The sequence below is a fragment of the Canis lupus genome, chromosome 4 (assembly GCF_048164855.1).
Source record: "Canis lupus baileyi chromosome 4, mCanLup2.hap1, whole genome shotgun sequence".
Lineage (NCBI taxonomy): Eukaryota > Metazoa > Chordata > Mammalia > Carnivora > Canidae > Canis > Canis lupus.
Genome location: NC_132841.1, coordinates 8,501,815 through 8,527,472, shown reverse-complemented (window position 1 = coordinate 8,527,472; position 25,658 = coordinate 8,501,815). Strand labels below are relative to the sequence as shown.

Here is a 25,658-nt window from a genome sequence, read left to right as displayed (position 1 = left end):
AGGTTCAGGGCCCGCAGAAGCAAGGGCCTGTGAGTGGAGGGACTCAGGCTGATAGGAAGCCAGGGAAAGAGGATAACGTGAGACCAAGAAGAATGGGCTCTGGGGTCAGATTATCAAATCTGTGGCCTCCTCTCTACTTTCTAGTTTTGTGACCTTGAGCAAATTATTTAACCTAAGTTTCAGCTTTCCTGTCTATAAAAGGAAATAAAATAGTACCCTCCTTACCGAGCTATTCTGTAGATCAAATGAGATATGAAAACCCATTCTCACCAATAAAGGGATAGGCTCAGTAAATGTTTGCTGCCATCATCATTAGTATTACTTATAATAATATTTTATTAATGTAATACTGTAATATATAATAGTAATTAATAATAATATTTATTATTTCTATATTATTGGAAGAGGCTGAAGATTAGAGACCTGGAAAGAATAAAAAGGATTAGACATATAATGTGTTATGATATATATGTGCATGCATGTGTGTGTGTGTGCACGCATGTGGAATTTTTTAAAAAACATTTTATTTATTCATGAGAGACAGATAGAGTGGCAGAGATATAGGCAGAGGGAGAAGCAGGCTCCCTGCGGAGAGTCCAATGTGGGACTCGATCCCACGACTACGACCTGAGCCAAAGGCAGGTGCTCAACCACTGAGCCACCCAGGTGCCCCATGCATGTAGAATTTTGAAATAGTTTTCAGGTGAAACCTTTGTTTTGGGAACAGGCAGCATAGGGAAATGTTCAATTTTGCACGTGATAATGAGTGCCTATTTTGTCTGTTACTGTTTACAACTGCTGGTGTTTTCTCAATCATGAAAGAAATGTTCCTATATTTGCACAAAAATGAGTGATATCTACCACAAAACAATGATGAGGTGAGGGTGGCTTTGTGGGTCTCAGGCTGTGCATTTGCTATTAGTCACCTAATCTCCTAAGTGTTATGTTTGGTTTCAGTATACGTTAGGAAATTGTGTTTCCAGGTGGAGAAAGAGACTAACTATTTCTTATGAGTGAAAATCTGGTGCCATCAGATCCTAAGTATCTTGTCATCAGGATGGAATTCAATCTGAGCTCCATCCACTAGCTAGCTAGGTAACTGAGCACACACCAGAATCTTCTGATCCTCTGTCCTGATCTGTAAAATTGAGATCATCATCATAATTATACTCGCCTCAAGTGAAATTGTACAGGACAAAGAGAGAATGCCTGAAAAGTGCCTAGAACCCTGCCGGACACAGAGAGGGTGATCCACATCCTACCTTACCCAGCATCTTCTAATTCAGCCCTCCCTGTTCCCAGCCTTCCCCTCTCGGCTTCTTGAGTTGCCAGCGGCCAACTTTGTGTGAAGCTGTTGTGTTTACGTGGACCTTGAGGCAGACAGTAATTGGAAATTCAAAGGATAGGTAAGATAATATAAGGGAACTGGTTTTCAGAATGTGATATAAAGTCAGAGAAATGGCTCAATGCCCTCTCTACCTATATCCCTCAAGGTCCCTTTTGTTCTTTAAAAAAGTCATTTTTATTTGTAGTTGATATATAATACTCAGTTTCAGGTGTACAAGACAGTGATTCAACGATTATATACATTACAAAATGCTCACCACGGTAAGTGTATTACTGTACCCATGACTGTATTCCCTGTGCCACTTTTCATCCCCACGACTTACTTACAACTGGAAGTTTGTGCCTCTCGGTTCCCTTCACCCATTTCATCCTTCCCCACATCCCTCTCCTCTTTGGCAGCCACCTGTTTGTTCTTTGTAGTTAGGAGTCTGTTTCCGCCCTTGTTGTTGTTTGTTCGTTTGTGTCTTTTATTCTTTCATGACAAATATACTTCACGCTTTCAACAGGGGCTGAAGGAATTGATGGCATCGTTTCCTTTGGAACGAGCCGAACATCCCTTTGTTCACAGAGATTGTAAATCCGGCATCCTCCAGATTAGATAATATATGTTCAGTATCAGTAGGAAAGAAACAGAGAAGTAAATATTTGCTACAAAATGTCTTTCTGGTGTCTTGAAAATTAGTTAATTTCCTGTATCTGACAAGTCAGTTCCCTGCTCCATCCGCCCCGCATTTAGAGGCAAAGGGAAAACAGTGCCCCGCAGCAAGGAGCCTGTCACTCGGGTATCCAGGGGAGATAATGTGGCCATAGTGCAGTGGCGTTGAATATGGATAAGGATGTGACAGGCCGTGCTTAAAGTTTGGTGTCACATTCAAATGACGGGATGAGAGGTGAAAAGAAAACAAAAAATTAATTCCCCCTCTTGGAATCTCACGCAGATTCACTTAGTGCCTGGTTTCTGCTCAGCGGTCTGTCTCCCTTTCTCCCCATTAATAATCATAATCAAATACCCATTATTGGTTTTCGGCAACAGGATAATTGCTTTCCCTCCCTTATTTTCTGAGGCAGTCGGTCTGCTGGTGAGAAAGGGCAGTTGTGTAATCGTTTCTTCCCCATAAGCGCTAAGAAGTCCGTTGTGCCCCGCAGATACTGATGTCAGCCGGTTTGCTCTCTGGTGGAGTGAAAGAAGGAAATAATTTTATTGTGCTATTTTTAGACTTCAATTTGGACTTCAGCCTTTATAATACTTTGTGTGCTGGGGATAGAGCTATTGATGCACCATCCAGCTGTGAGATACCCCGCTCTCCACCGCCCCTGGGAGGCTTCCTCTCTCGGATCCAGACCTCAGCACCACGCAATCACGTTGTCCCCGTTGGTGGCTGCGGGCCCGGCTAGACCCAGAGAGCTACTTGTGCTCTGCATCCACAGTGTTTGCCAGTGGAACCTGCTGCCAGCAGCCACTGAGTCTCCAATTTACCTGTGAAGCTTTAATCTGATCTTTCATAAGCATAAATATTCAGTGCCACGCAAATTCTCTATAAACACAGTGAGTCCACCTGACCATCGTTGCTTTTCTAGTCATTTTCCCAGAGGTGGTAGGTGAAACCCGGAATGAGGAAAAACTGTTTCTTTGCTGGATTTCCTTCTGAACAAACAAGAAAGGCTCAGACGCCACAGACTCCAGGTTATCTTTTCCTGCAGCGGGGATGGAAGACAGTTTCGTAGTTCTTCCAAACTGTAATGAGCTGGTCCTAAATTCCAAAGGGATCTTAAAAAGTGTCAGTAATACCTGCCTGAGCTTATGTTGCGTCTTGTGTATCTTGTCCCATGTACTAAAGTTCAGATCAGTTTGTGTCACGCTGAATTCTGTGGTTGCATGCAGCTTGGTAATGCAGAGGTTTTGGTGGGAAAGGCTCCTCGCAGCACCCTGGCTACTGCAGGTGTGGGCTGCTGACCAGCGACAGGGACATCACCTGGGCGTGGTTACAGCACAGAGCCCCATGCCCCGCCCTGACTTAGGAACCAGAACCTGCGATTTAACAAGATCCCTGAGTAACTCATAGGCACGTTTATCTCTTTTTTTCTTTTTTTTTGAAATTACAAGGCTTTTTTAGAATCTCAAAATCTGTAGAATCTATTCCTATAAAAGTGCGTCTAAATACAAGATCTTGCATCTAATTTCAGAGAGTTCAGCTTCCATGGATCCTTCACTCAGGGGAATCTGAGGGCATGCCTGGTGGAGATCCCAAATGCCATGGCCCCCCACCTTGGTGACCTGTGTTGCTGCTTGGCTGTCGCATGGAAGCAGCCTTCACTTTGCTGCCTGGATCTTGTACATCTGAGGAGCACCAGCTTTGGGGCATCACTGTCACCTTCTCCAGTCCCTGTCTTCCCTGTGGCCCTCATTTATCAGCCTTGCTATCATACTTCTTGCTTGGCTCTTTCACTACCTCAATTAGGGATGGGTACCAAGTGTTCTAGGCTGACCATATGTTGAGAGCAGCTAGTGGGATAGCATCAGTATCAAGATTCTTCCCTACTCATGTCAGGCTCTGGAGAGTTGCTGAAGGGACAGGGTTCTCCTGCTTTTCCTGCCGATTGTGAACTCCTCCTGTAGGTCCTGGAGGCTCATCTCCAGTTCTGCTGTGGGCTTTGACTTCCTCTGACCCCTGATGGTGGCCGACTCAAGAAAACCTTGAGAAAAATCTGTTCACTCACTGACTTGTTTGTCAACCATGCACTCTGACCTTGAACCGTCCTTGTTTTGGGAGGGAGTGAATGTATGTGGATGTTTACAGCATATGATATGTGTCAAAATAGAGGTGTGGACAAAACACCATGGCTAATCCCAAGAGAGAGGTAGGTAGCTAGCTTGTCCAAGAGGAGTAAGGGAGAGCTTCAAGGAGATGAGCTGGGATCCGTGGGATGAAGAGGACAGTGCCCGAGACAGGGGCTGTGGGCATGATCACTGTTGGAAACCAGAGTTGGGAAGATCAAGTTGAGGAAGTCACTTGATGGGAAGTGAGAAAGCAGGTAGCTAGAGGAGTTCACACATAGCTGCTGTATGCTGTGGAACAGGCCCAGGGCTGTTGTCCTCTCCATCCAATAATCCTCCCCTGATGGATAAGGAGACATGCACAGCGAGGTTAAGGAACTTGCCTAAGGTTGCACAGCTGCATGTGGTAAAACTGGACTTCCCACCTGCCTATGGGGCCCAGCACTGGTCTCCCTTGCAGAGAGCCACTTTTATCTGGACAAGAGGCCTGTAGCGAACCCCTGCCTGGGACAAAACAGGCTGGCTCCCTTGCCTCTCCCTGCACCTCAGTCTTTCCAACTTTTCTCATGGCATCAGTGAAAAACAGCCATCCTTAACCACCATGTGTCTGTGTAGAATGAACACACATGTGTGTAGGACTGATGGGCTGTGAGGGAAAGAGAGATGGGCATTTTTCTGGGTTGTCTAGTGGTTCTGTTGTGTGGAATCTGATCATACCACACAGGAGGCATTCCCCTTCTGTCTCCAAGGAGCCTGCTGCTTGGTGCCAGTTCTGGTCTGACTAGTCCCTTTTCATTCTGAGTTGAGCTACTGGAAGGTACCCAGGAGATAAGCTGCGAGGTGATTTACAAGGGGAGAGAGCCCTGACCCCCTTGACTGATGACAGTGAGGTCCTTGACAGATGAAGATGGAGAGCAAATTCACAGCACAGCCTGAATGACAGCATCTCCTTCCCCACCAAGGCTTACCGTGCACCATGCCCCCTGCCTGGTCCAACCCAGAATGGTGTTTGCACTGCAGGAATCCTGGGGTCCGTGGGGGGTGGGAATTCACAGCAAGACTGCCTGGAAGGAAGGCAGATGTGGTTGGTGCACACTGCTCCATAATGTCACATTCCTCTCTCTGCCTTACCACCTGTGTGCACGCGCTGTCAGCTGGAGCTCTAGTTTCTGCCTCCTGCCCTTTGCTTCTCACACCTGTGGCCCACCCAACACTCCTGCAGAAGCAGCACTTGAGCTCCTTCAGCCAGAAGTAAAGTTGGTCCTGTCTTTGTTTTGGGATGCAAGCTCAGCTTACAGACACACCCTAAGGAAGTTGAAGATCACTCACTGGAATCCATTTTCAAAGTCAGAAACCAGGCTCTGTCCCTTGCAGGTGGGCTGTTCCTTGTCTCCTGGGCCATGATTATTATATATTTGGAGGGAATGTTACCACCTTCCCATCCACGGATAAGCACGAGGGAAAGCATATCGAAGATCTTCCAAATAACAGGACTCCACGGCAGCTTCCACCTGGCTCCAGACCTTGCCATTCTGCACTATGCTGTCAGCCTCACCAGGCTGCTTCACAGCCGTGTGGCATCATTGTGCATTCCTAAATAGCTTTTACTGTTCTGTTTAGAACACAAAATAGTTTGGGGACATTTCTGTATTTTCTTTTCCCCAAAACCAGATATACATGTCTGCTTAGCTGCATGGAATCCTCCCATCCTTAAAACTTTGGCCTGCACAGCCGCAGATAAAATACTTGGGGTGCAAGCTCTTTGGCGGGTCCGTCTTCTATCCTCTCTACTGGCATTTGTTACTGAGCTCTCTTTGGAAAGTGGTGTCTTCTGATAGGTAGGAAGGATAATGTATTTTACCTACAGTGCCAGTTCTGGTCTGACCAGTCCCTTTTCATTCTGAGTTGAGCTACTGGAAGGTACCCAGGAGATAAGCTGCGAGGTGATTTACAAGGCATGCTCTCTCTTGCTTGTCTTGCTTCTGTTTCCCTTTAAAATTCCTTGGCTGCCCTCAGTGTGGGCATGTGCTTCCATTTATCCTGTAGCTCTTGGGCCTGAATGCAGCTCTTGTACTTCTGAGAGGCTCTGATTAGGAAGCCACTTCCCTGACTTCCAGCTTGCACTGATCAAAATGAGGCCCTGAGAACCATGACAAGGATTTTGCAAAGGGGGGATGTTTATCATCGAGGTTAAGATAGAGCAAAGTTTGGCGAAATGGCAGAAGGGAAAGAAGTGGGTAATTCTTTTTAAAAAGGTTTATTTATTAATTTTAGAGAAAGAAAGAGAGAGTGTGTGAGCAAGGAGAGGGACAGAGGAAGAGAGAATCTCAAGGAGACCTCTCACAGAGAGCCAAGTCCCATGGGGGGCTCAATCTCATGACCCTGAGATCATGACCTGAGCTGAAAGCAAGAGTCAGTTGCTTAACCAACTGAGCCCACGAGACACCCCAAAAGGTGAATAATTTTTTAAAAGTTTAAAATTTATTTCTTGCTATAAAAGTAAAGGATGCATGTGGTTTCTTTGAAGGAAAAAAAAATTCAACAGAAAGGGGTAAAATATAAAGTAAAAACCCCTTGTCCCTACCCTGATCATGAGAAAATAAGTATATTCCTCCAGAAATATCTCACTCGTGCATAGGCCTATATGGATATATATGCCTGCCCTTTTGTGACTTTTAGAAAATTCAAATGAGATCACAACAGAATACTATTTGTTCTGTGCTTTACCTATTTTCACTTAATTTTTCTTGGAAATATTTCCATTGTGAGAAATAGAGCTTAGCCTTCTATTGTAAGTGGCTACATGGGATGTAACAATAAATGTGGCCAATTTCCATTTTCTCCATTTGGTTTCCAGTTATTTCTCTCAATGCAGTTACTGTTCTCTCTTTTGTCTGAATATATGTGTGAGGTAAATGCTTAGAAGTAGAAGAGGCAGCTCAAAGACCAGGTGCAGTTTTAATTTTGACAAATATTGCCAAATTACTTTCCTTAAAAAAGGGGTACTGATTTGTCTTTCTTTTCTAAAAGAACAAATTGTACCACTTGGATACTTTCATTTCCAGGACAGGACATCTCTGCCATGAATGTGGCCAATCATCTTTTCATGTATTTACTGGTTGTTTGTGTTTCTCTTCTGCCCATTCTTCCTGTTTTCTCTTGGGATGTTTGCTTTTTCTCTTGCTGTTTTTCAAAACTCTTGAAGGTTAAAGAATTTGACTCTGGGACTATACTACATGTGTTAGAAATATTTGTTCCTAAAAGGCCTTTTATATTTTGACTTTCATTTATGGCATTGTTGCCATGTAGAAGTTGAAATATATATGATTTCAGATTTATCACTGTTTTCCCCTCCTACTTGACTTCCAGGTTTGTCTTGCTTAGAAAATCTTTTCCCCACTTCAAAATTATACTCAAATAATCTAAAATTTCCATTCAGCATTGCACAGCCTAGAAGCCAATACCACTCTGGCAAAGTAGAGTGGCATATTGAGACCTACCTTGAGACTTTAATTTTTAATGTAGTCAGTCCAGTGGGATCACTTATCAGGAAAGCTTTTCCTCTATAACCTTTATTAGGATGTATTTTTTTTTTAAAAACTTAATTGTTTTCTTTGCTTCAAATTGGAGGAGTCCTTTAAATGTAACTTCCCTGAAAGTTCATTTAGTTAATTAAGTACTTACTGAGTTCCTGTTGTGGTTAATACCTTGATAGACTATATGCTTCATAGGATTAAAAGAATGAGTCCTAAATATTCTGAAACCTCATTAAGTGTGTACAGTAGAAGAAGGTATCTGTACATACAACCCAGGCATCAAGGCACAGGCTAATAATGGTCTTAAGAGGGAGAAGAAGGTGCCCTCCAGGGAACCTGATGTGGGACTCGATCCCAGGACCCCAGGATCATGATCTGAGCCAAAGGCAACTGCTCAGCCACTCCAGGCATCCCATAGAGTTCTTTATTAAAGTGACATTTGAGATGGGCCTTGATGAAATGGTGGGCTTTTAATGGGTGAAGATTTTGAAGAAAGGCATAAAAAATAGTCATCTGTAATTTGAAACTTGTACATTTGTCCTGGGAGGAACAAGTGGCCCACTTTGCTGACATTGAGCACATAGGAGAGCAACGAGAAAGGAACCCAGGGCAGGCTGGAGGTCATCTTGGGAAAGAACTCAAAGGACTTTACCTTCCATTTAGCAAGCAATGGGAGCCACTAACATTTTTGGAGCAGTAGTAGAAGGAACAGATTAGAAGGATGAAATATTTGAAGGCAGAAAACTCATCATTAATTGCAGCTTTCCTGGGGGTGAAGAGATGAAATGCTTAATTTGGGGTAGCAGTCATAAAGGGAAAAAATAGACCCAAATGATATTCTCAACATATAGCCTGTGTTTGGATATGGGAGTCAAAGGAAAGAAACATTAAAAGTGACCATGATCTCTGGCCTTCATTCAATTCACTCTTCTAATACGTAAGTGCCCAGTATGTTACACTCTGTGAGCCACTGGGAGCAGAGCAGTTGGCATGAAGACAAGGTTCCCACTCTTAAAGGATGGAACTCCACGGATGCAGGAACACTGAACAAGCCAGGATGAGGCAGGAGAAGAGACCATGAATATAGGTAGAGAAATTAAGAGCAGGAGCGGCTTGATGGGGATCCCTGATGACTTTCACTTTAAGTCTTAAAACTGAGTGTTCAGTAGTTGTTTCCGATAATTATGTAGTTATTTCTGGGTGGTACTCTCTTTCCTTCTTCATCTGGTGTTTACGACTGAGTGATGCAGGGGAAAAACGTAACTTGTTACTTAGAGTTTTAAATAGGCTGCAAAGGTGGAAGGGCCTCTGCAATCTGTGGCTGTCTGCCTCATCCACAATAGGAAAAGGGAGCTGATCAGGCTGGTGATCAGAACATCTCTTTGATTTCTGAAGACGCCTTAGTTTTCTCAGCTGGTAAAGCAGGGGTCTGTCCCAGCACATTTTTACGTTGTTCATCATTTTGTGGGTCATAACTCGGGTAGAACTTGACTAGGCAGTTCTCATTTGGGGTTGTGACATGAGGTTGAGGTTACAGTTTTATCAGCTCAGCAGGGCTGGACAAGCAAGATGGTTCACTCACATGGCTGGTAGCTGATAGCGGGTGTCAGCTGACATTGTACCTGATTCCATTGACCAAGTGAGTGAGTATAGTTTCTCCAGCATTGCAATTTCACGAGGGAGTAGACTTCTTGCATGGCATTTGGCTTTACTCAGAGCCAGGGTCCCAAAACACTAGGTGAAGGCTGCATGGCCTTTTCTAGCCTAGCCTCGGAAGCTGTGTGGCATTACAACCTCTACAATCCATTGATAACAAGAAAGTCAGTAAGGCCAGACCAGATTCAAAAGAAGAGGATATAGACTCTACCTCCTGACTATAGGAATGGCAAAGAATTTGAATTATGTCTTAGAACTTATATAGTGAAATAGTGTTATCTACTTCATAAGGTTGTTTTGAGGATTAACAATCCTTAGAACAGCTCCTGACCAATGACTGTTAAGGACAGTGATGATGGTAGTAGTGGTGGTGACAAGGATAATGTTGATGGTGGTGAGTAACTGCATTGCCCTTCTGCAAAATATCTTTTATTATTGCTGGCAGGTTGAATAGTGGGGAATTAATCATTGGTCTCACCTGGCCTTTATTTTTAACATAGTAATAAAAGAATCATAAACTAATAGGGACAACAATGGTCACATCTTGGCCAGCATATTACCATGCACATTTAAAAGCGATTTTCATTTTATTAGTGCTTCCTACTATTCAAGATTTGAGAAGTATGTACTTTTTACTCATTTTTACAAATGAGTTATGTACTCATTTGTAGCTTCATTTTTATAATCCATCCTCTAAGATAGACATAGGAGATGTTATATTACAAATGTAGAAGTTCAAATTGAGATAAAGTATTTTCCAAAGGTCACCAAACTTTGTAGAGGAGGCTAAACTGCAAACAGAGTCATTTGACTTTGGTTGAATCAGCTATGTGTTTGGTTACAATTGATAGGAACAACAGCTCTAATTGACTTAAATAAGAGAAAGATGGGCACCTGGGTTGGCTGATTCAGCAGTTCAGACTTGTCATCAAGTTAATATATTTTCCATACCTCTTTTTAGCCATTTCCATTCATAGTGCATTAGCTTTGCAATGCACTACAATAGAGTCACAAGATAGTTGCAGTAGTTTCTTTGTTCATTGTTATTGGGAGAGGGAATACAACACCTCACCTGCCAACATCCCAGCATGGACCACAAGACATGGTCAGATTGAATTTAGCTCAGCTATCTGTGTTGCCAACGTCTGGACTATAAATGCTTGTCTGGTAGAATGTCATAGGTTGATTGCTTTCATCTTATCACACTCTACCTGAAAAGCTAGGGAGGGGCCACCATCCAACATGTCCTAAGGGGGGAGGGTTGGTTACCTGAATACTACCTGAGTTCTGTTAGGAAGGATGAAAAGAGGAAGGAGTGTTGGCTTAACAAACAGCACTGTCTACTACAGTTTCCTAAACACTCTTTCCTATGCTACATTTCCTTTTTTTCATATTATCAGATGGCATTTTGGAAAGGAGACTAAGCTGTCCAAAAGTCTTTGTTTGGTGAAGAATTATGTTAATTTTTCTTTTTTTGGAAAATAGAAGACATAGGAATAAAATTTACATATTTCTAATAACAACAATTTTTAAAGATTAGAATTAAGTCATTGTTGCCCAGGAAATGAAAAGATTTCAGAAGCGTGAGGACTATTAGTACTTAAACAATTAGGCATTCACATATTTGTTTGCTATTTTATTCCATTGTAGTTGTATAAAAAAGACCTGGTTATCTTTAAAGTTTCCAAAGAATTAGGTAAAATGCTAATACTCCTTAAGTGAAAATATTCATAAGTCAAGAAAGAAAGTTTGGTGCCAAGAGCTGAAACTATTGGTGTCTATGTTAGATTCAGTATTTCCATTCTAAAAATGGGTAGAAACTTTTCCCTACAAACTTCCTGTCTGCCCTCTTACCATCTTTCTCCATAAATTATATACACGTGCCTTAGTTCCGTAAGGATTCAAGCCACACTCAGATGATCTTTTAGACCTCATTTGACTTCTAACCGGCAGGAGCAACAGAAATGATGAATCTCAATTCTCTATTCAAGAAATTTCCCCCAAACACTGAAATTGTATCTTTAAATTGTCTCATTACTGGTTGTAAAACCTCACCAAAGATCTCACATAGCTCAAGTAGCTGTGACTCATTCATTTAAAGGATTATTATTAATGACCTAATTACTCTCCTGAGCAGGAATAGCAAAGCATCTCAAGACTTTGAAATCAACCATTACTCTCTTTAGCACAAATGAATTCAATAGAAAAGATATTTTGAAAATCTAAAGCTTGATGAAATTATTACATGAGCCATAATAAAGCACGACAATTTTACATCTACATGATTTACTTACCATTCAGCATTCTCTAAAATTGGCTTGTAGATTTTGAGACTTTGATGTGTGCATTCTAGGAGACATTTCAGGACAGCCCACTTTCACTCAAAAGCTACACAAAATATACTTTTTCAAATAGCAAATGGACACGAACTAACACTATGCAAATTGCTATAATGTAGAAAATTGTTGATGGAAGCAGCCAACTTTTTTCCTTAGTTATGGGAGCTGGCCTACTGGATCTTTTCATTGAATCCAGCCTGGCCTCACCACTGGAAGCCAGAAAGATGCTGATGGATCTGTCAAGATAACAATAAGAAATTACTGAGAACACTTCAGGCAGCTGAAGGTGATTTGGTCCCCATGTGGGGAAGAAACAGATGATAAAGTGGAGGAGAGGTTTTTAGGTATGCCCTTTTCTTCTAAACACATTGCCTGGGAAGGCCAGTGCCTACCCCCATCGCTTCTGGAAACAGACAAGCACCTGTCAACTGCTGAGGCAGGGAGAAAGAACAAGAACACCAGCATCAGAGAAGCACTACCATGGAAGGGCATCAAAAAATAGCTTGGATTTTGAACACTCCCCTGGTCCTCCCTGTTCCCTAAGGGGTGGATAATTATAATTGAGAGAGTCTATCTATTTCTGCAAGTACAGATTGTTTCACCAGAGGCCCTTTCCCCTGAGATGATATCCCATTCACCCACCACCTACCCTATTAGGATGGGCACAAATCAGGGCTTTCCCAAAGACTTATCACCAACCAATGTAGTTAATATGCCTAATGAAATAAATAATACTTCTTAAGGGTGTAACTGCTCTAAAAGAACAACAGAAACGGGCAGCCCTGGTGGCTTAGCAGTTTAGCGCCAACTTCAGCCAGGGGTGTGATCCTGGAGACCCAGGATCAAGTCCCATGTCAGGCTCCCTGCATGGAGCCTGCTTCTCCCTCTGCCTGTGTCTCTGCCTCTCTCTCTCATGAATAAATAAATAAAATCTTAAAAAAAGAACAACAGAAGGACTTGTACCTGATGAAGCATAATTGGACACTACAACATTCAATAAACATATTAAGTATTTTCCCAAAGATAAGGAAGGATATTGGAGACAGGAGGTAAAACAAGAAGTCACAAAGAAATCCAAATGACAACTCAGACAAAGCAAAATATAAAAACTTAAAAAGTCTCAGCAAATGGGTTGAGCAGCCTAACGAATTCAGCTGAAGAACCAATTAGTGAGCCAGCAGCTATTGGAAGGTATTTGGAGGGTATCAGGAATAGAGAGAAGGAAAATATAAAATATAAATTAAGCAATATACAGAATAGAGGTATTTGATCAACATTTATGTGAAAAGAATCCTAGAAAGAAAGAAAACAGTAGAGGAGAAGGAAGAAATATTTGAGAGACCAATGACTGAAAGCCAGAGAAGAAAAAGACATGAGGCTTTAGGCAGATGGGCTTTACAGTACAAAACAGACAGATAGGATGGAAAAGGGTGAGAAGTGGAACATGGATAGGTTGCAGTTAAAATTTATATGTAACAAAGACAAGGAGAAATTGTGGGGCTCCTGAGTGGCTCAATTGGTTGAACATCTGCTTTCAGCTCAGGTCATGATCTCAGGGTCCTGGGTTGGATCACCACATTGGGGCTCCCTGCTCAGCAGGGAGTCTACTTCTCCCTCGCCCTCTGCCCCTCCCCCATTTGTGCTCTCTACCCGCCTCTCAAATGAATAAATAAAATCTTTTTGAAATAAGAATTAGACTGATATCACACTTTTCAAGAGCAACATAATCTGCAAAAATGCTATGGAGTAATATTTTCAGAGTGTTGAATCCAGAATATTAAGCTATATTTTACTTAGTGTTTAAGTGTGAAATAAAGATGTTCTCAGATCTAGGAGTCTTTAAAAGGTTTGCCATGCCTGATATTATTTGAAACATTCTTAGATGAAGTGTTTTAACAAGATGAAAAATAAGTCCAGGAGGGCAGTATGAGATATGTGAAAGAAGGCATTAAAAAACCTTAGTAATTTTATTGTTGATGAAATAAAAAAACTTATGAAAAAAACCATGCTTTAGTAAAAACCTAGAACTAAAATATGGCCTCAAAATATATACAAATATATCACTGTGGAGTAGGATGGTGGCAGAATGAGAGGAAGATGAAAGTAGGCTAAGGTGTAGGCTAGGTACGCTCATTCTGCCCCTGGATCTAATGGGAGTCCCTCAGACAATACAGGTGAGAATGCATCAACAACACAGCATAACCTGCTAACAATAAGCACCCAGAGGAGTGTTCTCCCTTTCTGCTGGCCCAAGATTCCCTCCCTTTTCCTCTCAGAGACACTCAGTGGCCTGGCCTGGGGAAGCTCCTTTGCTCCTTGTGCAGTTCAGCTGGGACCAGTGAAAGCTCTTCTTGGAACAGATATCTCAAGCAGACAAACCAAACCAAACCAAACCAAACACCCCTCTCCCAAGAAAACCATACATTTGCTGCAAAGGATCTTAAAATTAAAATGTAATTGGAGGGGTACCTGGGTGACTCAGTTGGCTAAACATCTGACTCTTAATCTCAGCTCAGGTCTTGATCTCAGGGTCATGGGTTTGAGCCCTGTATTGGGCTCTACCCTGGGTGTGGAGCCTACATAAAAAAAAAAAAAATGTAATTCTAACCATAGCCCTTAAAAGGAGAATAGGACTGTGTGATAAACCTAACTGGATTATTGCCTTCTAAAATAAATTTTAATTTATTTTAGAAGGCACTTATTTTAGAAGGCATTTAAACAGGACTCAGAATCTCCTAACATAATGGCCAGAATTTTCAGAATACAATTGACAATCCCTCATAATATAAAAACAAAGGAAATCACAGCTTGAATGAGAATAAACAATAACTGACCTGAACATGGAGATGAATTAGATGTTAGAATCACATGCTGAGGATTTTAAAGCAGCCATCATAAAAAAATGTTTCCATAGATGAGGCACCTGGGGGACTCATTCAGTTGAACATCTGACTCTTGATTTCAGCTCAGGTCATGATCTCAGAGATTGAGCCCCATGTTGGGGCTCTGTGCTCAGTAGGGAGTCTGCTTGAGGATTTTCTCTCTCCCTCTCCCTGTGGCCAGCCATCCCCCCACTCCCCACTGCTCACATACATGTGCTCTCTTTTTCTTAAATAAGTATATAAATTTTAAAAGTGTTTCCATAAGCAATTACAAATTCTCTTGAAATAAAGGCAAAAAAAGAGAAAATGTCAGCAAAGATAGAAAAGTTATAAAAAAAAGAATCAAGTGGAAATTATAGAACTGGAAATACAAAAACAGAAACAAACACTTCAGTGGAAAAACTTAATAATACAGTGAAGATGACAGAGGTTAGAATCAATGAACTTGAGAAGAGAAAAACTGAATTAACCCAATTTGAACAAAAGAAAATGGACTGAGAAAAAGTTAACAGAGCCTAAGAGACCTGAGGCTCAATAACAAAAAATCTGATACATATCATGGGATCCAAGAAGGAGAAAAGGGGAGAAATGATTCATTATTTGAAGAAATAAGGACTAAATACTTCCAAAATTAAGACACAAACCTACAGATTCAAGAGCTAAGAATGCTTCCCCCCCCTAAAATAAATCCAAAAAAATCCATACCAAAACACATCAGAATTAAATTTCTGAAAACTTAGAAGACCAAGAAATAACCTTGAAGTAGCCAGACAGAAATGATATATTATCTATAGGGGCACATTAATTTGAATAATGGTGGATTTTTCACCTGAAACCATGAGAGCCCAAAAGAAATGGTACATTTTTCAAATGATGAAAGAAAACAATCAACCCCAAATTCCATATCCACAGAGCAAAAAAGGAACTTCAACCTAAATCTCACACTATTTAAAAATTAACTTAGAATGGATCTATCCATGGATTCATTTTTTGGGGCGAAATATATATAATAAAGGATGGTAAATAAGCCTGGAAAAGTTGAACTAAAAGTCACAGTTATAATATCACACAAAATAGATTCTTGGGCTAAAATATTATACTAACATAGAAGGTCATCATAAACCGAAAAGAAGCAGTAGAAACTTTAATGATTGAAATATATATATATATATATATATATATATATATATATATATCTCCAAATGCATATATATCCAATACCATAGATATCCAATACCATAATCCAAAATGCATAAACCAATCAGTAGAACTGTGGGAAGAAATAAATGAATCAAAAATTATAGTTGGAAATTTAAAACACTCCTCTCAGAAACTGATAGATGAAACAGGCAAAAAAAAAAAAAAAAGCAAATGTATAAAAATCTTTAATAATATAATATGCCTTAACTGTAGATACAGTGAGTAGAACATTCATTTCTTTTGGATGCATGTGGGACAATTACAAAGAACCATCAAGTAGTAGATGATAATAGTAGGAACCTTAACTAATTTTACAGTTTATTCTTAAAAAAAAAAAATAAAGTGTATTCTTGATCATTATGCAATACAATTAGATAGCAACCTAACAGAAAGGAAGCTGGAGATTTAAATGAATTTAAAATGAGGAAAGACAATGAAAGCACTAAATGTAAAATTTGTGGGACAATGATGTTATAAATTCTGGAATTAAATCTTGTGCAATCACAGGAAATGTTAAAAATCAATAAGTTTGACAGTAGGTATAGAAATGTTTGTTAAATTATTTCCTGTATTTCTCTGCATATTTAAAATATTTAATGACTTTAAAACTTAAACATGGTTAAAGTCTGACTTGGACAAAAATTTAGAGCTTTCATTTATTAGAAAATTGAAATGGCAAGAGAGGAAAATAAAAAATAAAAGGAAACAAACAATTTAAGCTTGAAAAAGGAAGCTAATAAAAAGATAATAGATCCAAAGAAATGAGAAAAAGGAAATAGAAAGATAAGATCAGAATTCAAGGAAATAGAGAACAAAAATCAATATTGAAGATTAACAAAGCAAAAGGTAGTTTTTTTTTTAGAAAAGATTAAGAAGATAGCAAACCTCTGATAAGACTGAACAAGATAAATCAGAAAAGTAACTACACAAAATACAATGAAAAGGAGCATTGTCTTTACACACAAACACAAGTTGCCTAAAAAGATAATTTTTATAATTATGAACACACGTTATAATACAAAATCCATTAGAAAATGAGTTGATTTCTATAAAGGAGATAATGGGTTAAATTGGACCCAAGAAGTAATAAAATTTTTAAGTAGAATAGAAAAATAAAGATATTGAAGTGGTAGTAAAATATCTCCTTCAATAAAAGCCTTAGAAAAAGCAAGTGGAACTTAAGAAAGGAATAAACAGACAAAGGGATATGAAAGGACAATTCACAGGAGAAAACCTGAGTGGCTATGAACCGATCCTAGTGGAGAGATGCAACCTTGAACAAAATGCCACTTTATGCCTGTCTGATGGGTTACAAACAGGAAACTGGAAAATGAGTCTAGCAGGACAATCACTACTGGTGTGTATGAGATTCCACTCCAGCTCTCTTGTTACAGGATATGGCTCAGAAAATGTTTCTTCTCTCTTTCTCTCTTTTTATTTTTTATTTTTTTAAAGATTTTATTTATTTATTCATGAGAGACAGAGAAAGAGAGAGAGAGAGAGAGAGAGAGAGAGGCAGAGACACAGGCAGAGGGAGAAGCAGGCTCCATGCAGGGAGCTCGATGTGGGACTCCATCCCTGGATTCCAGAATCATGCCCTGGGCAGAAGGCAGACGCTTAACTGCTGAACCACCCAGGGATCCCTTTCTCTCTTTTTATTATATTAGATTGACACATAACACCAACCAGGAAGCACACACCTCATGAATGTATGCCTGATGAATTTTCATAAAATAAACACTCTCATATAAATCACCATCCCATTGAGAAATAAACCACTTCCAGTATGCTAGCAGCCCTCTTTGTACCTCTTCCTGTCATCATCCCCTTTCTCCCCAAAGTAGCCATTGTCCTGATTTCTAAGACCATGGATTAGTTTTGCATATTTTCAAATACAAAATAAATGGAACCATAGTGCCTCCTCTTTATCTTTTGGTTTTGCCTAGCCTTATGTTTATGAGATTACCATACTGTTGCAGATAGTACTAATTTATTCACCTTCGTCTTTGCAGTATGATATTCCAAAAAATGAATATACACAATTATCCACAGATGTTTGTTTTCCCTCCCCGGTTTTGGCTGTTACAAATAATATTATATTATACAATTGATCTCCATTATTCAGGGATTCTGTGAATTTGCCTACTTAGTAAGTTTATTTGTAACCTTGAAATCAATACCTACAGAGCTTTCACTGTCATTCATACACATGCAGAGTAGTGAAAAATTTGAGTCATCTGATGTACGTGTTCTCAGCTGAGGTCAAACAAGGCAATGCTCTGCCTTGTTCCAGTTCTCATATTACAAACAAGTGTCATTTTCATGGTCTACTTAGTGTCATGTTTTTAAAATTTTTGTACTTTTTTTAGTGATTTCACTATTTAAAATGAGGCTGAAGCTTAGCGAGGAGGAGCTGTCTAGTTCTCCTACCGGTAAGAAGACTGTGATGTGCTGTGTGGAGAAAATAATGTATGTTCAGGCAGGTGTTATAGTGCAGTTGGACATGAGTTCAGCATTAGTGAATCAACAATATACTCTAAATAAGGTGTCTTCAAACAGAGACATACATAACAAAGTTATACATTGATTGGTTGATGAAACCGTTGTGGTCAGAGGCTGGAAGGAACTTAACCCTAGGTTTCCCTGGGGAGCACCGTTCAGTATTGGCTAGTTTGGTGCTCATGGTGACTTTATAGAATATAGCTACTATGAATATGAGAATTGACAGTGAATGCATTTCCTTGAGTGTATACCTAGGAGTCGCATTGGTAGGTCTTAATGATTGACATGTGCTGGGTATTAGTACATCCATCAAAGAGATTTCAAAGACATTGTATTCATGTTTAGACTCGCCATCAGTGTATGAGAATACTAATAGCTCTGTATCTTTTCTGACACTTGTTATTGTCAGACTTTCAAATTTTAGCCATCTTGTTGATGTGTAGTACATTGCATTGTGGTTTAATATGCATTTTCCTGATGATTAATGGTGTTGAGCATCCTTTTCATAAGTTACTTATTGGCCAGTTAGATGCCCTCTTTTGTGAAGTGCCTGTTCAGATCTTTGCCCTTTTTAAAAAGTGCATTGTCCATCTCTTTCTTTTTGACTTGTAGGAGTCATCATATATTTTCAAATCATTCCTTTGTTGGTTATGCACATTACAAATAATTTCTCCCACTCTGTGGCTTATAATTTCATTCTCTCAATGGTGTTTTTTTGGTGAATATATGTCATGATATAACTGAAGTCAAACTTACCATTTGTTTTTCTTTACAGCTTGTCCTTTTCATATTTCAAAGACCTTTGTTTACTATGAAGTCATAAAGATATTACCCTACATTATTTTCTAGAAGTTTTAGTGTTATAAACTTTCACATTTTGATCTTCAGCCTGCCTGAAATTGATGTTTGTATAATGTGAGCCAGTAATCATGATTTGATTTTTTTTCCTATAGTGATATTCAGTTGAAATAAGTACAGTATGTTGAAAAGACTGTCCTTTTCCCACGAAGGACAATCACTGTATTTAATGATGTCTTTCATGATAATGTATCATTCTTACCCTTTTACTTGTGATCTGTTTGTATCCTTATATTTAATATATGCCTTTTGTAAGCAACATATAATTAGATTTTGATTTTTTATTCTAGTCTAAAATCTTTGCCTTTTAAATATATTTATCTATTTATATTTAATGTAAATCTTGATATATTTGCATATAAGTGTTTCTACTTTAACCATTGTCCCCATCTGTATCATGTTCATTCCTGTCTTTTATTGCTTTTATTAAATCAATACTTAAACAATTAAGTATATTTAATTTTTAAAATGCTCTATAGTATGAGCTTGTCAGTTATACATTCTTTTAACCTATTTTACAATTACTATAGAAGATTGCATATAAATCTTCGACTTTTTAAAGTCTGATATAAATGAGCACTCTTTTGCTTTCTGGACAACACAAGGACCCTCCTTCTTTTTGCACTGGTTGTCATGTATTTTAATTTGACATATATTTTAGACTACAAAAGAAATTATTGCTGTTTTTTACATCCAAATGTACTTAGATTTAATCACATGTTTATGCTCATTGTTTTTCATTTCTTTATGGATGTCCTTGCTTTCAGCTGGGATAATTTTCCTTTTTCTGAATGTGTTGCCAAGGAATTCTTTCAGTTCTTATTTCTCTGAAAATATCTTTTTTTACTTTTGAAGGAAATTGAAAATGATTGTGTAATTTATAGATTGACACTTATTTTCTTACATCATTTTAAAGATGTTGTTTTATTATCTCTTGGCTTGTACCATTTCTGTCACTCATATTATTGTTCCTTTGAAGTTAATGCTTTTTTTTTAAATCTGGCTGCTTTAACGAATTTTGTTTCATCTTTGGTGTTCAGCAGTTTCACTATGATAAGCCCAGGTGTATTTCTTCTTTTTCTTAGATTCTTCCTGTTTTAAGATTGTAATGTTTTCTGAATGTGTAGTTTGATGTCCCTTGTCAAGATTTTAATGTCCTTAGCTAATATCTCAATAATGTTGTTTCTGTCTCCATCTCTTTTCTTCTGAATTCATCATTTATAAACATAGCTTTAAAGTAATGACAATATTTTTAAGTAGCTAGAGAGCATGAAGATAATTTCAGCAGTGAACTGAAATGTAGAAAAGAAAATTAAATAAAAATTATTGAACTGAAAAGAAAATTAAATAAAAATTATTGAACTGAATAGTAAATTATTGAACTGAAAATTGAATATGAAAAGTAAAGTAACTAAAATTGAGAACACAATAGATAAGTTCAATGGTAGATTAGACATAGTAGAAGGAAGGGTTATTAAAAGGAAGATAGATGTCTAGAAAATATCCAACCTGAAGCTGAATGTATGGGTAAAAAAAAATGTATATTTTCCTATAAAATTCCACATTTTTGCCTTTTCATAAAAAAATCAAAAATTTTTGAACATTGAGTCTATACTCCTTTAGTTGACCTGAGCTGATGAAGGGCTCCCTGTAGATGGATATGTTCTTCCTACTAGCCAGAGTCTATTCTGCTCTCTTGCTTTCTGCCACTGAAACTGCATATCTGTTGCTATGGTTTGTATTACCCATGCACTGCTTCACTCATTTACATTACTTGGGTGAATTGGTATTGGTAGGTGAATATGGCGGGGGAGGGACAGTCTAGGCATATGAAATAGCACATGAAAAAGTATTTAGCTGGGAGAGCTGGACAAGTCTGAAGACTCAAAGGAAGCCAGCAGGGCTGGAGCACAGATATGAGAAGTGGCTGTATTATATTGGAACACTGAGTCTGGAAAAACACACCAGATCTTGGATGTCTTTGCAGATCAAGTAGCTAAGAAGGACCAATAGTTATTTCACTGTTAACTTGATGATATCCAGATTTGGCCCCTCTATACCTTCTAGTTGAAACAATTCACCACTATATGAAATTAAATTGTTAATTGTAAGATGACTAGCTAACTTCTAGCCAGATTAAGCTATTGACTTGGTAGGATGATACATCACTGAATAAATCTTCATGCCTTTGTTTCCCCTCTGTTTTAGCTGCAAGTGTCCACTGCTTGGAAAAGTGTGGGAAGCTGACTTGGAAGCTTGTCAGTTGCTTATCCAGGGCCTACAGCTTCAGGCCAGGGGCATACTATCTGCAGAAGATGAGAGGCAGACAGATGACTTAGGGGGAGCTGCCTGTACATCCACTCCTGCCATCTCCCCCAGGCTCCACTCTGAAGTTGAGAAGAAGACCCCTTTGCAAGCCTTTGAAGATTGGAAGGTTCAGCTGAGCCCAGCTCTGTACTTTGCTGGCAGCGAACAGAAAGAGGTCTGTCCATCTGTGTAGCCTCAGCAGGGGCCTTACTCAGAGGGGTACTTTGAGGCCACACTCCAAATGGAAACAGTAAATACTGGGAGGGCGATTCACTGAACCATACAAACTTTTAACAGTGTTAATAACCCTGGAATATGAACACAAAATAATGTAGAATTTTTGTGAAAGTTTAAAATATAGAAGAGCAAAAAGAATCACTTTTGACATATTTAGTTCTGTGTTGTAATTTAATGGATAGAGTTAGAATATAAATCTGGTATATAATTAATATATATATCACATATACCATATATGCCATATATCATCATTTATATACTATTATATATGACGTGATATTTAATTATGTATTTGAATCTATATATCATTATTTATTAGAATATCTATCTATATATTATTTATTAGAATCAAACATTCAAATATGTGTGTGTGTGTTTTAGCCTAGACAAGGTCATAATGGATATTTGTAATATGCTATTTTCATTTTTTAAGAAAAACCTGGTACTTGACTTATGATATATATATCATGTCATATATATATATATATATATCACATATATAATGAAAATGTGGATTTATTTAACATTTTACTTCAAGGCTGACACCTAGGTTAACAGAGAAGAACTCCACTCCCCCCACCCACCCTTTACTCCCCTCCCCACCTCCCCTTCTCTTTCACTCACTTTCCCTTCCAACCCTAACAAGACACCTTTCAATGAAAGTTCTCTAAGCAACTTTTTTTTTTTTTCCAATTTTAGTACCACATCAGGAGGCTTTGGAGCTCTTTTTCTGGCCAGGTACTCAGGTGTTCTGAATTAAAAGGAAATAAAAGCCTGGTGAAACATGTTACTTCATGTTCATGGCTTACATTTGATATTAGATGTGCCCCTCCCGATTCCTGGGTGGCTCAGCAGTTTAGCGCCTGCCTACAGCCCAGGGCGTGATCCCGGAGTCCCGAGATCGAGTTCTGCATCAGGCTCCCTGCATGGAGCCTGTTTCTCCCTCTGCCTGTGTCTCTGCCTCTCTCTCGTGAATAAATAAATAAAATCTTAAAAAAAAAAAAAAAAAGATCTGTCCCCTCCCTAGGCCTTTGCCAGAAAGTCGCCCACCCAAGCAAGCCTGCCTGTTGTGTCTGTAGGACCACGGTCTTCACAGAGCAGACACTCACTGACAACGTGGGCTATAGTCACTGCCTTCTGGACTGCTTGGAGAATTGATACTTGATCCTATATTTGAATTGAATAACCTTATGAGAAAAAAGGCTGTTGTCACTCTCTGAAATCCTGCTGGCCTCATAAATTAGGCTCTAAATCGAGCTATAGATGATCTCAACTTCTTTGTTAGCCAAGACACTGCAGGTGGCCACCAGCTCTGTTGGTGGAGTAATTGAAAATTCGCCACCTGTTACAGTTGGCCCATGGGAAAGAAGATTCTAATGTGGAGGGAAGTGCCACCCAAGCAAGGGGGGTCACAGCCCTGGGCTGAAGATACTGTGGGCCCTGGGTCAGAGGCTTTGAAGGAAGGCTTGGCTGTCCACAGTAGGCTCCCTGGAGCTCAGTATCAGGACAGGCAGGAGCCAGGCCTGGTGTGTGATGGGGTCCGCTCGGGCATGGGACCCCTCTGGAGGTCAGGATTGATTCAGCAAATTCTACCTGTTGGAGGAGCTTCTCGCCTTCCTTCCCTCTCTTCGTCCCTCCCTTCCTTCCTTGCTGTGTCCTTGCGTCCCTCCAGGCTCTCTGGGGGATGATTATTCTTCCATAAGATTATAAGCACCTGCCAATCTGACTATAGGAAAACAGAGCTACAAAGTAGGAAATGTAGGGTCAAGGATGAATAGTGTAGAACCCTATCACAGAATGATACTTGAAGTTTCTGGTGAAGAGGAAGACCAGATTGTAACCCAGAGAACGGGAGAGCTACAGTGGCTGCTTCTCTGAGCTCTGGGACCTCCAACCCCCACTCCCTGCTTCCAACCCCCACCTCCTCTCCACCAACTGAAATGCTGAGGATTTCCCACAATTTTTTGCTGCTTTCTTCAGGATAGGGGAGACAGAGGGTATTTTAAAGATTTTGCTAGCTTTCACTGCTGTGTTCCTGTCCTGTGCCAGGCCTCAGCCCACTTACTGTTCCTGCATTTCTTTTCTGGGTTTATATTCACAAAGAAGGGTAGACGCCCTTTGTCAGTGGCAGAAATGTTAAGATATCAGGCTTAACATAGAAAGGGAAAGGGAAAAAATTATGGGAACAAAAAACAGATCAGTTGTTGCCAAGAATTGGGCTTAGGGGAAGAGATTGTTCATGAAAAGCAACATGAAGGAATTTGTGTGTGTGTGTGTGTGTGTGTGATAAAACCATTCCGTGTCTTGATTGAGGTGGTAGTTACATGACTATGTACATAGATCTATAACTTTACACCAGAGTGAATTTTATTGTTTTTTTAAAGATTTTATTTTTTAAATTTTATTGTGTATTACTTCACAAAGGTGATTACAGTTTTAAAAAAAAATAACATCCACCTATTTAAGAGCGAGGGTATCGATGTTGGAATCAGTGGTACTAGGCTCAGGGCTATCAGAAGACAGTATGTATGGTGTGGCAAAGGAACCTGAAGCTCAGAGGCTCTGCTCTGACCCGAGTTAGGCCATCTGCAGGCTGCATTTACTCATCTGCTAAACAGCCCCCTTCCCACAGCCCCTAAATGATGACAGTAAAAACTATTTCATGAGGTTGTAAGGATTTAAATAAAATAATGCATCTAAAAGTCAATAGAGGCTTAAGAAAATACATAGCAGAGCTTTAAAAAAAATTTTTTTTTTGAGGAGGCTGTCTGTTATCACTCTTTTTGGCAAATCACAGGTATCTCTAAGACCTTTCCAAACATATATTCCTGACTTTCTTATCAAGCAGCAGAAGAGAGCAATGAATGAGTGGGAGATAATCCCAGACAAGAAAGATTTAATAAAGGAAGAATCTCGTTTGTATTTAGATGGAGTATTTTCGACAACCAAAGGCTCAGAGAAACGATAATCAAGGATCTCTTTTAGAAAGGTGTTTTAAGTTTTCCCGACTTCCCCCCTCCAGGGAGTCCTTGAAGTCTGGGTACTTGCGTGTTTATCCCGTGGCTAAAGTGTCTATTTGTTTTGCAGCTGGGAGTTGGTTTTACTTTGGAACTGTCTGCTGGGTCTGGCCATCCCCACCCTGGTTTCTCTATTGAAGCATGACGGCCCGAAGGCAGGCAGTTTCTTTATAACCCAAATCCTCCATGAAAAATTGCTGACTTCTTACGGAGGTCCACAGGGAGCCGGATTCTCGGAGCCTCGGCTGTGTGCGTAAGCGGCCTTCGCGAGGTGCGCCCCTGCTAGGAGCGTGCTGTGGCTCATTAAAGCTCTCCCCGAGCCGAGCCGAGCCGAGCGGAGCCGACGGCCCCCCTCCCGAGCTGCCCATTTTGCAGCTGGGCCCCCGAGGCACAGTCCCGTGCTTGGGGCTGTGCTGCGGCGGAGGAAGTGGGCAGCAGGGCTCAGGGCCAGGTGTAGCTTGCACGTCCTCAGATTTGCAAGATCGCTCCTCCTGTTGTGTTTCCCGGCTGCTAGCTGCTCGCCCGCAAGCCTTTCCGCGGACTCTGGAAACAATCAGCTGCTGTTGGCCCGGGTTTACAGACGGTGCAGAAATTGCACGGGGGCCAGACAGGAGCTGGGGAAATCGGTGAGCCGGCTTCCTCCGCTGTGAAGTCGCTCTTTTGTACTCGCCGTCCTGGCCGTAATACCTGCGTAATTCCCTCTTTCCTGTCTGCAGCCTGTCCTGCTGGGGTGCTTTCTGTTTTTACTACAAAGTGGGCTCCCCTCCCGCGGAGTTCCCTGGACAGGATCACTCTCTCCTAACTCCAGCTGCTTCCTTTCCTAGCCAGTAGCTGCCACCAAAGAGGCTGCAAGAGGCCAGGAAAAGGGCCGGAGCTCCGCGCGGTGTCGTGCAGCGCGGGAATAATAGGCAGCGTGTCGCCTGCCATGAAAGAAACTCGCAGTAAGCCGCGACCCGGCAGTGCAGCTTTGTTCTGTGGCACGGGTCTCTCCAAAACCCGGC

General features: G+C 40.2%; 1 protein-coding gene across 3 annotated transcripts in view; it reads left to right on the top strand.

Annotated features, from left to right (window-relative positions):
- DISC1 (DISC1 scaffold protein) overlaps positions 1 to 25,658 on the top strand; it is a 349,132-nt gene that overhangs the window by 299,450 nt on the left and 24,024 nt on the right. The window contains exon 12 of one of the 3 annotated variants that reach the window (XR_012029321.1): positions 21,305 to 21,366. The exons of 1 other annotated variant lie outside the window; for it this stretch is intronic. Coding sequence is in view for 1 of the 2 variants with exons in the window: in XM_072823068.1 (XP_072679169.1) it covers positions 21,305 to 21,578 (274 nt within the window). In the remaining variant the exon portion in view is untranslated. Of the gene's footprint in view, positions 1 to 21,304; positions 21,579 to 25,658 lie in introns of those variants that run through there. One more of the 3 variants, XM_072823068.1, reaches the window with a different exon arrangement.